This window comes from Podarcis liolepis (genome assembly GCF_965112155.1).
Source record: "Podarcis liolepis genome assembly, chromosome: 13".
Lineage (NCBI taxonomy): Eukaryota > Metazoa > Chordata > Lepidosauria > Squamata > Lacertidae > Podarcis > Podarcis liolepis.
In genome coordinates, this window is record NC_139573.1 from 42,766,191 (window position 1) to 42,782,000 (window position 15,810).

At 45.9% G+C, this 15,810-nt stretch overlaps 1 protein-coding gene across 4 annotated transcripts in view; it reads right to left on the minus strand.

Moving 5' to 3' along the window:
• KCNH6 (potassium voltage-gated channel subfamily H member 6) overlaps window positions 1–15,810 on the minus strand; it is a 125,430-nt gene that overhangs the window by 62,817 nt on the left and 46,803 nt on the right. For all 4 annotated transcript variants that reach the window (XM_083469467.1, XM_083469471.1, XM_083469468.1 and 1 more), the window contains exon 3: window positions 7,623–7,778. In XM_083469467.1, coding sequence (XP_083325593.1) covers window positions 7,623–7,778 — 156 coding nt within the window. The remainder of the gene's footprint in view (window positions 1–7,622; window positions 7,779–15,810) is intronic.

The window sequence follows — 15,810 nt, forward strand, 5'->3', positions numbered from 1 at the left end:
AAAGCTGAGCGAACGTGGGACTGACATATTTACCTACCCATACATGCACCTCATAGTTGCCGGATTTCCCATCTGTGCTATGGAATCTCATGGCTTGAGTTGCTTTTTAAAGAATAGCTGGTCTTCCCTGCTTTTCCTCAGTGGTTTACAGATTGTAAGTTCCAGATATAAAATGAATTGGGACCACAGTGTGGGGGAAAGCGAGGTTAATCCTGCCCCACCCTGTGCTGTTTTCCTACAGAAAATTCTCCCCAGATGCTAAGGGCAGCAAATAGCATTTTCTGGTGAAAGATTAATGGGGGAGAGGAGGAATTTTTTTTGGGGGGGGGAACATGAGGAGAAAGGGTTAACCCAGGGCCAGCCTATGACATTTTTGTGCCTAGGGGCAAAGGACAAGATGGCTCCTCCTCCTCATTCTGTTCACAGTCGCAGTGGCAGCTAGGAACAACCACTGCTGCCTCCAAGCAGAGGCAGATTTAGGGGAGCATGACCGGTTTGGTTGCACTAGGCCTCATTCTCCCTAACAGCAATTTTAATAAAACATCAGAACATCATAAAAAAAAACCCTGCTTCTGACTGCAAGGTGAGGACGGCGTAGAGACCAAGGATGTGAACATATAAACGGCCTTGGTCCTGTATACCTGAAGGAGTGTCTCCACCCCCATCGTTCAGCCCAGACACTGAGATCCAGCTCCGAGGGCCTTCTGGCAGTTCCATCACTGCGGGAAGCCAAGTTACTGGGAACCAGGCAGAGGGCCTGCTCAGTGGTGGCACCCGCCCTGTGGAACGCCCTCCCACCAGATGTGAAGGAAATAAGTAGCTATCTTATCTTTAAAAGACATCTGAAGGCATCCCTGTTTAGGGAAGTTTTTAATATTTAACGCTGTATCATTTTTAACACTCAATTGGAAGCCGATCAGAGTGGCTGGGGAAACTCAGCCAGATGGGTGGGGTATAAATAATAAATTATTATTATTATTATTATTATTATTTATTATGTGATTATGCCTTCCTTCTGTTGTAGGGTCTTGGGATATCTGTCTTGCTGCTGTCAGTAGACAGGATTCCCAACCAGAGTGGCCACTGGGTTGACCAAATCTGGTGATTTTGTACTTATTGGCGTAACAGGATCCTCACCCTTCCGCTGCATTCACCCACAAAATACTAGAGTAGGTAAAGTTATACTTTTTAATTGGAACAATTGCTGTATTATACCTTGGGTTTCTTTTTAAAAAATAGTTAAGTACAAACAAGACAAATAAACAACAACGAAGAAGAAGAGGTCATTACAGAAAGTTGTGTTAGCACAAGCAAGGATCAAAACACTTAAGGTATCCAAGACAACAACAAAAAGTCACATATATTATCCCAAGAAGACTCTTCCTAAATGATCTATATGAAGAGGGCCATTTTATGCACGGGTTTCTGCTATTGACATACAAAACACAAAGCTATTTTAGGTAGTACACTGAGTCTGCTTTGTGGTTTGACTAGGCCTTTAGAGAGATGGGTCTGCGGTTTAATTTTTCTTCCCAACTGAGATGCCAAACTCACTGCTACCAAATTTCTTCAGAATCATTTCCTGGAGCCAGGGGTGCCAACTTGAATCAAATATTGTGGGGGGCGGGGAGGCTGGTAAGCCCTGCCCCCCAATAACTGATCACATAATGTAGCAGACACACATACACTATTTGAATGGTAATGCCCATCAACTCCCTCAAATATTTTATTGGGGGCGGCAGCAAAGGGACATCGGTCCCTAAGAGTTGGCTCCTATGCCTGGAGTTTTGCATTGCTGGGCTATTTCAAACCTGGTGGCTATGATCAAGAAATATAACCCAGTTCCTTATGTGAAAGGTCCTTTTGCACCCCATCAAAAATTGATAAAAGTAATAGCCTATATGAAGGTGCCCAAAAGATGTTAAAGCAAAGATTATGGGATAATGCACACAGTGACTTGCGATCTCAATCACACGCAGTCTGTAGTCCGCTGGCAGTAGGGGTACAATATGGGCATGTCTTTAAGTTAACATCTTACATTAAAAACCTGACAGTACGAAACTATCAAAGGCTTTTCACCAAAGCCAGACTAAACGTCTTTCCTTCTGCAGTGTTGGATGGCAGGTTGAGAGGAGTTCCCTACCAGGACAGACTTTGCTCGTGTGCTCAAGACATCGATTCCATAAAACACATTTTGTTGCACTGTGCAAAATATGAGCAAGCCAGGGCTGAACTGATACTACCCTTGCTGGTACCTTTCCTGGGAAAATCAGAGGCTCACTATGTCAGGTTCCTTTTGGAAGACCGGACAAATGCTAGAACATTAGCAGTGGCAAAGTTTTTATCGGTGGTTGCAAGAACCAACGATCCCTATATTCTGAACAAAATGCTTGTTTAACCTGGAGGTAGGCTGTATGAATTGTGTATTGCTTTGTAACGATTTGTTGGGTCTCTGGACCGTAATAAAGATTGTTGTTGTTGATAAAAGTACGGTAATAGCCTGTGGCGTGCAGTCTTCACTTGTATTGTAATTCTGGATAGCTCAGCGTAAACACACCTGGCAACCTTGCAGTCCCAACCACATGTGGCCAATGTGCTTTTCCTTCCGCATCCCTGCCAACACCATGGTGCAGACCATGGATGGGGAACTGGTAGCAGCAGATGCTGCTGACATCCGGTTCCCATCATCCTTGAACACTAGCCAGGCCAGCTGGGGAATCTAATGGGAGTCCAAAACATTGGGAAGACCACAGGTTCTCTTACCTGTGGCCGAGGGTTTTTAGGCACTAAGTCGGGGACTTCACCCTCATCTGCTAGGAGTGACAAAGGTGCTCTAAGATATGATTTTAAGCTGTAGGGGAGGTTCTCGAGGCATCACACACCAAATATAAATTAATATTTTGGTTGCCAAATTATATAAGTAAGTAGCTGGCCGAATATTTGGTGGAGGGGCATAGAGCTCTCATCTTAACACAGTAACATCCCCATTCCTTTTATGCTTAGCTTTGATTTATTCTTATAGTGTAAGTTAAACAATATATTTGAATAGCTCTCTTCACTGAAACTATGATGGATGCTGACTTGCACCTATTTGGGTGGATCATAGAAACATCATAGGTAATGTATACCTGCTTTACCGCCTTGTGATCTGTTGTTAAGTGTAATCTAGAAGTAGGGGACAGGGTCTGTGAACCACATACCCTTGAGGAGAAAGCTCCCTCCTCCCATTACCCCCATGGGAGTGACACTGTTCATATGATACAATACGCTATCTTTATTGTCATTGTCCCATACAGAACAATGAAATTGAGCAATGCTCCATTGCTCTGCACTACATGGAACAGGTTTATTGATGCTGCCTAGTAGCCAGCATAGGGACGCGGGTGGCGCTGTGGTCTAAACGACAGAGCCTAGGGCTTGCCGATCAGAAGGTTGGCAGTTCGAATCCCCATGACGGGGTGAGCTCCTGTTGCTCGGTCCCAGCTCCTGCCAACCTAGCAGTTCGAAAGCACGTCAAAGTGCAAGTAGATAAATAGGTACCGCTCCAGCGGGAAGGTAAATTACGTTTTCGTGCACTGCTCTGGTTCGCCAGAAGCGGCTTAGTCATGCTGGCCACATAACCCGGAAGCTGTATGCCGGCTCCCTCGGCCAGTAAAGCGAGATGAGCACTTCAACCCCTGAGTCGACCACGACTGGACCTAATGTCAGGGGTCCCTTTACCTTTACCTTTAGTACCCAGCATAAGACAAGGGGTTGGACTAGATGACTCTCAAGGTTCCTTCCAGCTCTACAATTCTATCATTCTGTGATCTTGCTTCTTTTGGAATGCTTCAGCATTGTGGGTCCTAGTTGCAAAGCATCGCTTGCATTCATTGCACCAACGCAATTTTCTTGCAACACTGACATTATGCCCTTCTGCTTTATAAGACTGACCTAGTGCAGCAGTTAATTCCCACTGGCCTCAAAATTTTTGGCCATGGATGCAGTGAGGCTTCTGGGCTGCAAGTATATGAGCAGCAGTTCTGTACAAATGCATGTTCTAAAACAGGAACATTGGAACCTGCCTTATGTCGAGTCAGACCAGTGACTCATCTAGTTCAGTGTTGTCTACACTGAATGGCAGCATCATTCCAGACTTCAGACAGGAAACATCACCAGCCCTCCCTGGAGATGTTGGGGGTTGAGCCTTGGAACATCTGCATCCACAGCTGTTGCTCCACCACTGAGCTCTGGCCATTAGAGGACTGTGGAATCAATTCATTAATCTATTTCTCTTTACAGTGGTACCTCTGGAGGCGAACGGAATCCGTTCCAGAGCCCCGTTTGCATCCAGAAGCGAACGCAACCCGTGTCCGCGGGTCGTGATTCGCCACTTCTGTGCGTGATGTCATTTTGACCGTCTGCACATGCGCGAGCGGCGAAACCTGGAAGTAACACGCTCCGTTACTTCCGGGTTGTCGCAGTGTGCAACCCAAAAATACTTATCCCGAAGCTACTTCAACCCAAGGTATGACTGTATTCTGATAGATGTATACATTAAGCAAAGTTGGGGTGCTTGCTGCAGTTATGTGTTTACCTGTAACCTTTTGCAACAGACTGCAAAATTAAAACCAAAAGGATTCCATATCATGTTTTAAATGTGATTCTTTCAAATTGTTTACCAGCTTCCTTCGAGAATCTAATCCAAAACAGACAAGCTGTTTTCAGGTTATATCAATGCCTATGCTATATGCTCAGCTCCTCCTTATAATAACTTTTTTTTTTTTGTATATTTTAGAGTGCGGGGTGTTATATTATTATCTTGATTTGTGATGTAATAGTTTGTAGTTTCCCTTTTAAGAAAGCACAAATATTAAAAAAAAAAAAATAGTTTGTGAGAAACCCAGATTTAAGAACTCCAAACCCCTAAAATCCTTCAGTTTGTTTAGCGTATATGTATAGATACAGATGCCCAAAATGTTTCTACAACTTGACAGGCAAAGAGGAAGGGAGCCTGCAAAGATCTCTGTAACTGTGCTAAACACAAGATATACATGTCTACTCCAAAGTAAGTCCCATTGAGTTCAGTGGGGCTTACTCTCAGGGAAGAATGCCTGGGATTACAACCTTAGTAATTTAAGTTCTTTTTCATAAAAGGCTTATAGTACAATTTCTAGCTTTTGACTGAATCAAGTTAGCTTTTCCCAGTGCTTCCCCCCTAAAAAAAAAGTGTTCAGGGGTACCCTCATTTTGACTCAAGAAAATAACCATTTTATAGTTCAAATCAGGGAAAATAAATACAGCAAATGGACAAAAGTACAAAGATTCACAAAATGCTTAGGGGTATGCGTACCCCTGCAACCCTCCAGGAAAAAAGCACTAACTTTTCCTAATCTTAACATCTGCTACATATTTGTTGAACATGTTTGGGAATGCACAGAGGAGGGAAATGCTTCTTCCACAAGCACAAACACTCATTAAGTCTACTGCTAATTTATACTGCAGCCTTATCACAAATGCATCAGATCACACACTTCCTAACCTTAGAACAAGAACTTCAAGCCCAGCCTGCACAGCAAAACGGGATCACTATGTTCCATTCATTTCCTTAATTTACTGAGTCCTTTTGAAAACCCCAGGGGCTGGAGTAATTTTACACATAACGCCTCCTAGTAGAATTCAAAGCTGCTGCCTGCTGAATTAATGCTGAGCTGAGGTAATTTATTTATTGGGACGCGGGTGGCGCTGTGGGTAAAACCTCAGTGCCTAGGACTTGCCGATCGTATGGTCGGCGGTTCGAATCCCCGTGGCGGGGTGAGCTCCCGTCTTTCGGTCCCAGCTCCTGCCCACTTAGCAGTTCGAAAGCACCCCTAAGTGCAAGTAGATAAATAGGTACCGCTTTATAGCGGGAAGGTAAACGGTGTTTCCATGTGCTGTGCTGGTGCCGGCTCGCCAGAGCAGCTTCGTCACGCTGGCCATGTGACCCGGAAGTGTCTCCGGACAGCGCTGGCTTCTGGTCTCTTAAGTGAGATGGGCGCACAACCCTAGAGTCGGTCACAACTGGACCTAATGGTCAGGGGTCCCTTTACCTTTACCTTTTAAGGCAATTTATTACTTTGTCCCTGATTCTAAGGGTACGTCTGCACTGGACTGGTTTTATACTGGCTGTCATCTTCCTCTATGAGGAACCCTGGAAATTGTTTTGAGAAGGTATGGGGAATTCTGTCAAATAATTCCTAGTTCTTTCACAAAGATCCAAACCCAACCCCCTTCTACAAATGCTGTTGAGTTGCCCAATTCTCCAAGTTGCACACAACATCTGGAATCAACAGCAGTCTTGGCCTGGTTGAAAGTAATTCTGATTCTTACTGGATTGCTGTAGACTGCTACCTGCTACTTCTCCCCATTTCCCCAGTCATTCCTAGCATATGTGGAAAAACCTAGACTTACACGTACTGAGTAGATGGGACAATATTGTGAGCTCTCTGGAGCTCACACTTGTAGGTTGAGAAGTATGAGCTTGATGACATGCCTAGTTACGGCTGCAGGGAGTTGTTAATAGAGCCCTCCTGACTACAGGCACCTTGGCAATCCATGCTTGAGGAAATTTGTATGGCCAGCTCAAAGTATTTTGATGTTCATGTTTAGAACCTTGTCCGTGATTTGATACTCTTATCCTCTTGTTCTCTCTTTCTTCCTTTCTATGAGGGATTGGTTTTTCTTGTTGCCTCCTCCAAAGGTTTTGGGACATCTCACATAGCGACCCGCGATCCCGGTCTTATGTAATTTATAGCTCGGTTGCAACTGGAATCCAATATGGGTACGACTTTCAGATATCCTCATACCTTAGGAATTTGTCTGTGCCTACCTACTGGCTATTTACCAAAGCCAGACTAAATGTATTTCCCTCGGAAGTGCTAAATGGCAGACTGAGAGGCATCCCCTATCAGAATAGGCTTTGTTTACGTTCTCAGGACGTTGATTGTACGAAGCATATCCTACTGCATTGTGGGCAATATGAGCAAGCAAGGGATCAACTGATCAAACTGTTACTGGCAAATTTGCCGGGAAAATCTGAAGCCTCCCATATTAAATACCTTTTGGAAGACAGGTCAAATGATATTACACTGGCCGTGGCAAAGTTTCTTTCGGAGGTTATAAGAAACAAAGATCATTATGCCCTAGATAAAACAAAATAACTGCCTTGGTTTCTTCCATCTGTCTTTCTGGTTGTTTTAACTGTATCTAGTTTTGAAATTGCTTTGTGGGTCTTTGGACCGCAATAAAGTTTTGATTTGATTTGTTGCCTCCCCACCTAAGGACACTCTTCCTTCCCAATAGACCATCTTAGAGAATTCACTTCCTATGGCTGTAGAGTTTTGAAGATCTTCCTCTGACAGAACATTCTCCCACAGTTGCCAGTGTGGTCGCAACTCACTCAACGCGGCCACATACAAAGAGGTATCTGCATGCCACACTATCAGCCATGTTCATGCCAAGTTCCAGAGAAAATTCAGAGATTCCATTTACCACCCACTTGCTGAAATGCCACCCCCTCACCTCTGTAGACTCCCCCCCCCACCTCAAACTACCATGTGCCTTTGCCCAAGGTAAAGGATTCTGAGCCACTTTGGGCTTCTCACCTGTTCGCCATCCTTGGGACAAGCGCTGGTGTAGACTCTGCCGGGCACTTTTGGCAATGAGAGCTGCCAGGTCTTCAAAGTTCAAGATGAACATGATGACGACTCCTTCTTCATTCTTGACCGGGACCACATCCACTAAACACCGGATACAGGATGCTGCCATGAAAAAAAACATGACACAATGAATGAAGATGAGATGGAGAAGCCGCTCAGCCAGCAGGGAATGTATCACCCAGCCATCGCCAGTGTTAGATTATACTCAGCTCAAAACTGTTTTTTAATGATGTCATTGTATCATCACCATCTGTTTATTTGTATGCCACTTTTTCACAAAATTGTGCCCAAAGTGGCTCACAACATCTCATGTGATCAATGTTTTTTTTAAATTTAAGGAAAGCATATTAGAAACAATTAGAAACAATAATATCAATAATAATAATAATAATCCATGCACATTTTATTTGAATGTGTAATTCAATTCCACACTGTCCCTGGCTGCCCTCAGTGTTCAAGAAGATGTATATGAGACAGCGTTGCTGTGTTCTGGTGAAATATCCCAGTTCCAATAGTTTGGAAAGAGCACAAACTTGCAGCCTACAGAAAACAAGCTGCACTGATGTTACAAGAAACCAACACACTAAATTAGCTAAAGGGAGGAACTGGTGCTGTTTTGCATCACAGTTACAAGTTATATGTCCCTATGGATGGTGCTGTGACAGTGTTGCTGTCTGAGAGGACGGGTATTGCAACCAAGACCTTTTGGTAAATTAATCTTTGTGTATGATCATGTACAGGACGCGGGTGGTGCTGTGGGTTAAACCACAGAGCCTAGGACTTGCCAATTGGAAGGTCGGCGGTTCGAATCCCCGCGAAGGGGTGAGCTCCCGATGCTCAGTACCTGCTCCTGCCAACCTAGCAGTTCGAAAGCACGTCAAAGTGCAAGTAGATAAATAGGTACTGCTCCAGCGGGAAGGTAAATGGCGTTTCCATGCGCTGCAGCTCTGGTTCGCCAGAAGCGGCTTAATCATGCTGGCCACATGACCCGGAAGCTGTACGCCGGCCAATAAAGAGAGATGAGTGTCACAACCCCAGAGTCGGCCACGACTGGACCTAATGGTCAGGGGTCCCTTTACCTTTATGATCATGTATGATCATGTGTAGACAGGAGAAGGACAACAGAAGGATGACTCTCCCCTAGCATTCTCTTGCAAAGTCCCCACCCCAAAACGTATTATCATGCGGTGAATTCAGCAGAGCCTTACATTCTGAAAAGAACCACCTCATTTAAAAGTCAGCCATATGCAGCACATGGATTGGGAACCTCTGGCACTCTGGATGCCACTAGACTCCAACTCCTATCCATCCTGGATGGATGACCAGGGATGACAGAAGCTGTAGACCAGGCACAGGCAAACTCTGGCCCTCCAGATGTTTGGGACTACAATTCCCATCATCCCTGACCACTGGTCCTGTTAGCTAGGGAGGATGGGAATTGTAGTCCCAAACATCTGGAGGGCCGGAGTTTGCCTATGCCTGCTGTAGACCAACAACATCTGGATGGCCGCAGGTTCCCTATCCCTGCTCTATTAAGGGGTCTGTTGTGGTAGCTTCACGAAGTTCTCTGAACCCCAGGACCAATGAGCTTTGCCATGAGAACATAGCCAGCCAATTACTCACTGGAGTTAATGAAAGTTATGTCTGATTATTTTTTAAAAAAATAACAAGGAGGCAATGAGAGCTACTTCTAATGCAGGGTTTAGATTTCGAAACCAAAGAAAGCAGCTTCTATGTTACGGCTCTCTAGTAACCAAGAAGAGTAGAAGTAAGAGTAGTCATAGTAGCAGTATTTTGGCTTACAACCAAAACAATGCTAAAATATGGTATCTTCTAAGCAGCTTGAACCACAACACAGCACAAAACAGTCTGGATTTAGCTCACTGATTATAGTCTCTCTCTGATGAAAACAGTAACATGTGAAATAGTCCTTTCTTTGGCATGTTGTCTTTCCCACGTGACAATGACTTGCCTGTTCATTTGTGCCACTACGGCTGCGGTGATGGTAGTAACAGATGCTACACTACTACACACAATCGAACAAAATGCTGTCTCAGGGCCAAACAAGATGTGATGCTTAGATGTGTCATTGTACCTAGTGTGTGTGTGTTGTTCTTTTTTTTTTTTTAATGCAGATTGTATTATATTGCATGACTGCACGAATAATGCCAAAATTTTCAGAGGCAAATATTATTTTGAATTACATACCTACTACATGGAATTGGACAACTGGACAATGTAAATGGATTCTCTGTGCCCTTACTATGGACAAAAGACTGATATTGCTGCCTTGGAAAGTTATATGTAAGGCTCCATTTATTCAATCCATTGAAGACCTCACTACAGTTGCAACCCAGAGACACCAACGTGCCTCCCACATCGAGGGGGCCCAGCGTCGTGTGACATCATGCGCCCCTCCACACAACACGTGAGTGCTTGGGCGGCAGCAGGGGGGAGGAGTGCAGTGGGCAATCTTAGCCTGTACTGTTCCGGGAGTCCGTTTGAGTCCTAGAACTGTTCGAAAACCAAGATGCGGCTTCAGATTGGCTGCAGGAGCTACATGGGTCAATGATCTAACTGCACTGGCAGAGGACAACCTGCCCTTTGACCTGGCAAGAAAGAGCTGCTATGTTTACTGGACCAAGTGGGGAGAAAATGGAAGAAAATGAAGAAATCAAGACTAGACAGGATATTCCTTCTGCCCTTCTCTGCCCAGTCTTTCCCCCCTCAATACATCTTCCAGTGACACAGTTAGTCCCCGGGTTGTGTAAGGCACATATTTCTTATCTCAACAGCTCAAGCAATTGCACAGGGGACAAGGCTTAACATAGCACCCGGCCCTACGTAGCCCTGATTCTATGCTTTCCCTGGCAGCGCTCCTTCTTCATCTGTCGCCGCTGCAGCGGGAGGAGAGCGGATGAGATTGCTTTTGCCCATGCAGTTTTAAAGAGCTCAGGTTCCCATAGCCAGGAGCAGATGGCCAGCGTCTCAGAACTTCAAAATCTACAGTGACGTCAGCTACACACAATGCAAGTTGCTGCTGGAAGGGAGGGAGAGAGGAAGGGGGGGTTGTATCCATTTAAATCCAGGCTCTGTGATTTTAAAATCTATTTAAGAACCAGGTGGTTTAGAAGCCGGGGGGGGGGTGGTGAGGTTCAACGATGAAATTACCAGTATTTAGGGAACGGGCTTTAGCACATCATAAGCAAGGAACACATAGCAGCCTCAATCACAGTGGCGTTCTTGTTTTGATTTATTGTTTTAGCTGAAGATTGTAATGGGGAAAAATTAGCAGTCCACAAAAGGCTCAAAATATTGAGGTCCAAGTGACTTTTTACAGGCTTTATTAGGGGAAAAACATATGCTGCCAGCAGAGGGCACTGTCTCCAGGGGAAAAAGTGGTGGAATTAGTCATAGGAAAGGTTTTATCAGTAGTTGTTACTATCTGCAGCATTGCTGAGTACCAGGGTGCACAAGTCTGCAGTAGCGCTCTGTTTAAAGTACCTCCAAATTGAGGGAGAAGTGAAATGAAAGGAGTGACACCAGTAATGCTCGGGTACAAAGAATTAACAGGAGAGGTCTTAGCTGCATGTTGGGCAAATGGAATAATTGGCCCTAGGTGATACTGTATTTGCTGGAGGTATAGCTCTGGGGCCTCTTCCTCTCTTGGGGACTGTAACTTGGTAGACCCTCTACCCTAGAAATAGCATATCAATGCCTCCATCTTCCTGACATGTTCATTGTGGGTTGTGAATTCAACTGAGGCAGGGGTCAGCAAACTTTTCCAGCAGGGGGCCAGTCCACTGTCCCTTACACCTTGTGGGGAGCCGGACTATATTTTTTTTGGGGGGGGATTATGCAAGGGCACCATGATCCCTGGTGGCTGCTTACCTGTGTCTTGTGAGTGGCAGGGGCTGGCAGTGCTGGTGGCGGAGGGACAGTGAGCAGTGCGCGAAAGGGTTCCGGAGATGGGCTGCTTAAAATGGCGGCTGCTGCTGGCACCAACAAAGCCCAGCCCCCTTCCTCCTCTAGGCAGGGCGGGAGAAGCCAGGAGGAGGGAGGGAGGAGGCGCTGCCGCTGTGTGAGGGAGAGGGGAAAAACATGCGCACTGGCGATCCACGCGGCGATTCCCAGACCATCTGCGGGCTAGATACAGAAGGCAATTGGGCCTGATCCGGCCCACAGGCCTTAGTTTGCCGACCCATGAACCAAGGTATACTTAGCGAACACCCACAGAAATGAATGAATCTATATTTTGTTATCTCACTGGGTCTACTCTTGAGTAAGACTAACACTGGCTACAGCATTATTACCACTAAGAATTGTTTGCTGAGCTGAAGGACACATACATGTGCAGAAACTGAACTATTCCAGACCAAATAAGCCAAACTAGGGGTGAAGGCAAAAAGGCTTTAGGTGGCACAGATATTTCAGCTGAAACTTTTTCCGGTTTCCTTCTCTGACCACCCGCTGGCTCAGGCAGGGTCTGATTTACGTATGGTTGCCATACATTCAAAATTTCCAGGTCATACCTGGAATACTGCAGTTGAACCACAGAGCCTAGGACTTGCTGATCAGAAAGTCGGCGGTTCAAATCCCCGCGACGGGATGAGCTCCCGTTGCTCGGTCCCTGCTCCTGCCAACCTAGCAGTTCCAAAGCACATCAAAGTGCAAGTGGATATATAGGTACCGCCATAGCTGTCAACCTTCCCCTTTTTTATGGGAAATTTCCTTATTCCAGCGCTGTTTCCCGCTGCTTCCCGGATTGTTAGATATCCTGTAGACTGTCCCCAGGACAGGTGAGGCTGATGATCCCTTATTTTCAAATCTTCCAGCAGGAAGGTAAACGGCGTTTCCGTGCACTGCTCTGGTTTGCCAGAAGTGGCTTAGTCATGCTGGTCACATGACCCGGAAGCTGTACGCCGGCTCCCTCGGCCAATAAAGCAAGATGAGTGCCGCAGCCCCAGAGTCGGCCATGACTGGACCTATGGTCAGGGGTCCCTTTACCCTTTACTGTTAGGCAAAGTGAGGCAACAGCTTCAGGCAGCAGATGCTAGGAGGTACCTGCGGTAGCCCCCTGGCTGTACCTCTGAAGGCCCCCCAGACCAGTCCGCACTTTTGGCATGGAGAAAGGAAATAAAGAAAAGTTTCTCTCTCTCTCCCATAACTCTAGAACTCACAGGCGTCCAATGAAGCTGAATGTTGGAGGAGAGGATTTTGGAAAGATAAAAAGATCCAGCAGGACTTTCTTAAGTTCTTAAAAAACGTCCTCCAAATGACAACCAAAGCAAGATTGTTTTTTGCTCTTGCCATATTCAGACCCAGGAGGGCAGAGCAGGAATCTCAAGACTCATTCAGACATCTGTTTGCACAGCGATTTCTAAGCACAGGTCCGTGATTTACAGAGTACATGTGATTTGTCCCACCGCTTTCCCCAGGAAAACTCACTGTTTCCTGCTGAACTGGAACTAACGTCAACCCGACTGACGTTTGTTCCAATTCTGCGATAAACAGTAGGTATTCCTGGGGAAAGCAGCGGGATGAAAAAACACATAAACCTCTCAGACACAGAACTAGAAATCTGTGCCTAGAAATCGGGACTCCAGTGGAAGTCTGGATAGGGCAAAGGAAATGAGGCATTCCTTTGCCCTGGGCAAGTATGTAGGCTCCAAAACTAGTCAGTTCAAAACATACTCAGATGAAATACAAGCCGGATGCTGGAGTTTTGATGTAACATGCTTGTTTCCAAAAAGCCTCACATCGTAGGAGGTGAAATGACCCACCGTCTTGTGTACCAGCCACAGCTTCTAAAAGGGTTATCCAGGGGCACATTAGAGTACACAATCCGCAGGTTTGTTCCAGTACAAACACATCTACAAACACCTGCTGAAAGCTCATTTGCATCTTCTCTTTTCCGTTTTTGGACGGTATTTGCATTGTTTTTGATGTTCCCAACATCACAGTTTTCTACCCACACAATCAAGCCTCCCTGGTGTCTGGCATATCACACCACCTGGGGGCAAAGGTGCTAGATCTCTCCTTCACTGCAATTAAAAACGTTATTGCTGTTTTTATCATTTTTGACTTACAGCCAAAAGACAAATGCAAACTGTTTCGTGTAGGGACTCCAGTGGCTGGATCGTCTCTGGCAAGTTGGTCGTCCTCATAGAACAAGCAGCACATGCACACGCAATTCCCACAACAGACTGGAGATTCAGGAGGAATCATACAATTTGGTTTTGGATGTTCTGAACCTCATGAAATAGAAGAGAGACTATGGTGTCCCATCCCATGTTTTTGAGGTTGAATGAACTGTTATCATGAATGCCAGATAAATTGCAATTAATCGGTAGACACAGATTCTTTCCACACCAGGGTTCTTTATGCTGTGGAATCATTGCTTGAAGCAGAATTAAAACGGTAATTCCATAAGCACTTAATTATAGCAGTATATTGCCTATTACAATACTACGTTGTCCCCCTGTGTCTGTTATGGGCGGACTCCTGTTGTCTGCGTGAGAACATAGACACACACAAGACATTTGCTTCAGGTTTTACTTTTACTTTTTAGTGTGGTCTATAAGGGGACGCGGGTGGCGCTGTGGGTAAAACCTCAGCGCCTAGGACTTGCCGATCGCATGGTCGGCGGTTCGAATCCCCGCGGCGGGGTGAGCTCCTGTCGTTCGGTCCCAGCTCCTGCCCACCTAGCAGTTCGAAAGCACCCTTAAGTGCAAGTAGATAAATAGGTACCGCTCCAGCGGGAAGGTAAATGGCGTTTCCGTGTGCTGCTCTGGTGCCGGTTCGCCAGAGCAGCTTGTCACGCTGGCCACGTGACCCGGAAGTGACTGCTGACAGCGCTGGCTCCCGGCCTCTAGAGTGAGATGAGCGCACAACCCTAGAGTCTGTCAAGACTGGCCTGTATAGGCAGGGGTACCTTTACCTTTATAATTCTTCAAGACAGAATTCACTTATGTTCAGCTAATGTAGGAACGTCAAAATATTGTGCACAGCTAATGAGTTGTTATTGTTTTTAAAATCTGTATACCGCCCTATACCCGCAGGTCTCAGGGCAGTTCACAACATAAACGCACAATATAAAAAGACAAAAACACAACTGTTCTGGGGCACGATCGTTTGGGGTATCTAGAAATTTTACCATGTATATAGCCAGTCTATGTGAGGTTAGTTAAAGTCATCCATAACTACATTTTCTCTTTTGGTTGCTTTCTTGCTTTCATCTCAAGATCTCCCTGAGCATTTTGTTCAGGGGAACAATAGAATATCCCCAATAGTAAATTACCTTTGGGGCCCAGTGTCACCACCCAGAGTGATTCTGTGAAGGAATCTGCCCCTTTGGGGATTTCTAGTTTGCTGGATTTGTGCTCTCTTTGACATGCAGAGTGACACCACCTCCTTCCCTGTCCTTTCTTGTCTCCTGTATCCAGGAGTGAAGTCAAACTGCTACGTTTGCAGCACCAAAGTGACCTCCCCGGACACAAGCCTGGTCTGCAGAGGGTCACAGCTCAGAGATAGAAGAGGGGCAACGCTGGGAAATAATGGGAGAAGCAGAGCAGAAACAGCTGGCTGACACGTTATCACTAGAGAGCATTCCAGACCCCACCCCCTTCTCCCCAAACCCAGCGAGCGTTGAAAGTAGGAGAGCAGAGAGCTAAGAGACAATTTGCCCTAGGCAGCCACCGTAAGGGGGGTGGAGCCGTTGACGACTGAGAAGGGGAGGGGGGAGGAGATTACTCGGAGCAACACCATTACCAAAGAGGCTGCATTTCTACTCCTCTCTCTATGAATATTGAATAAAGACATTGGTAACAGCTTCTTGTGTGGGTTAAACCACAGAGCCTAGGTCTTGCCAATCAGAAGGTTGGCGGTTTGAATCCCCGTGACGGGGTGAGCTCCCGTAACCTGAAGCGTATGTAACCTGAGGTACCACTGTAATGGAAAGACAAGAAGCTCTAAAAGGTAAGGGACCCCTGACCATTAGGTCCAGTAGCAGATGACTCTGAACCTAATATATCTACACATGGGACACGGGTGGCGCTGTGGGTTAAACCACAGAGCCTAGGGCTTGCCGGTCAGAAGGTCGGCGGTTTGAATCCCCATGACGGGGTGAGCTCCC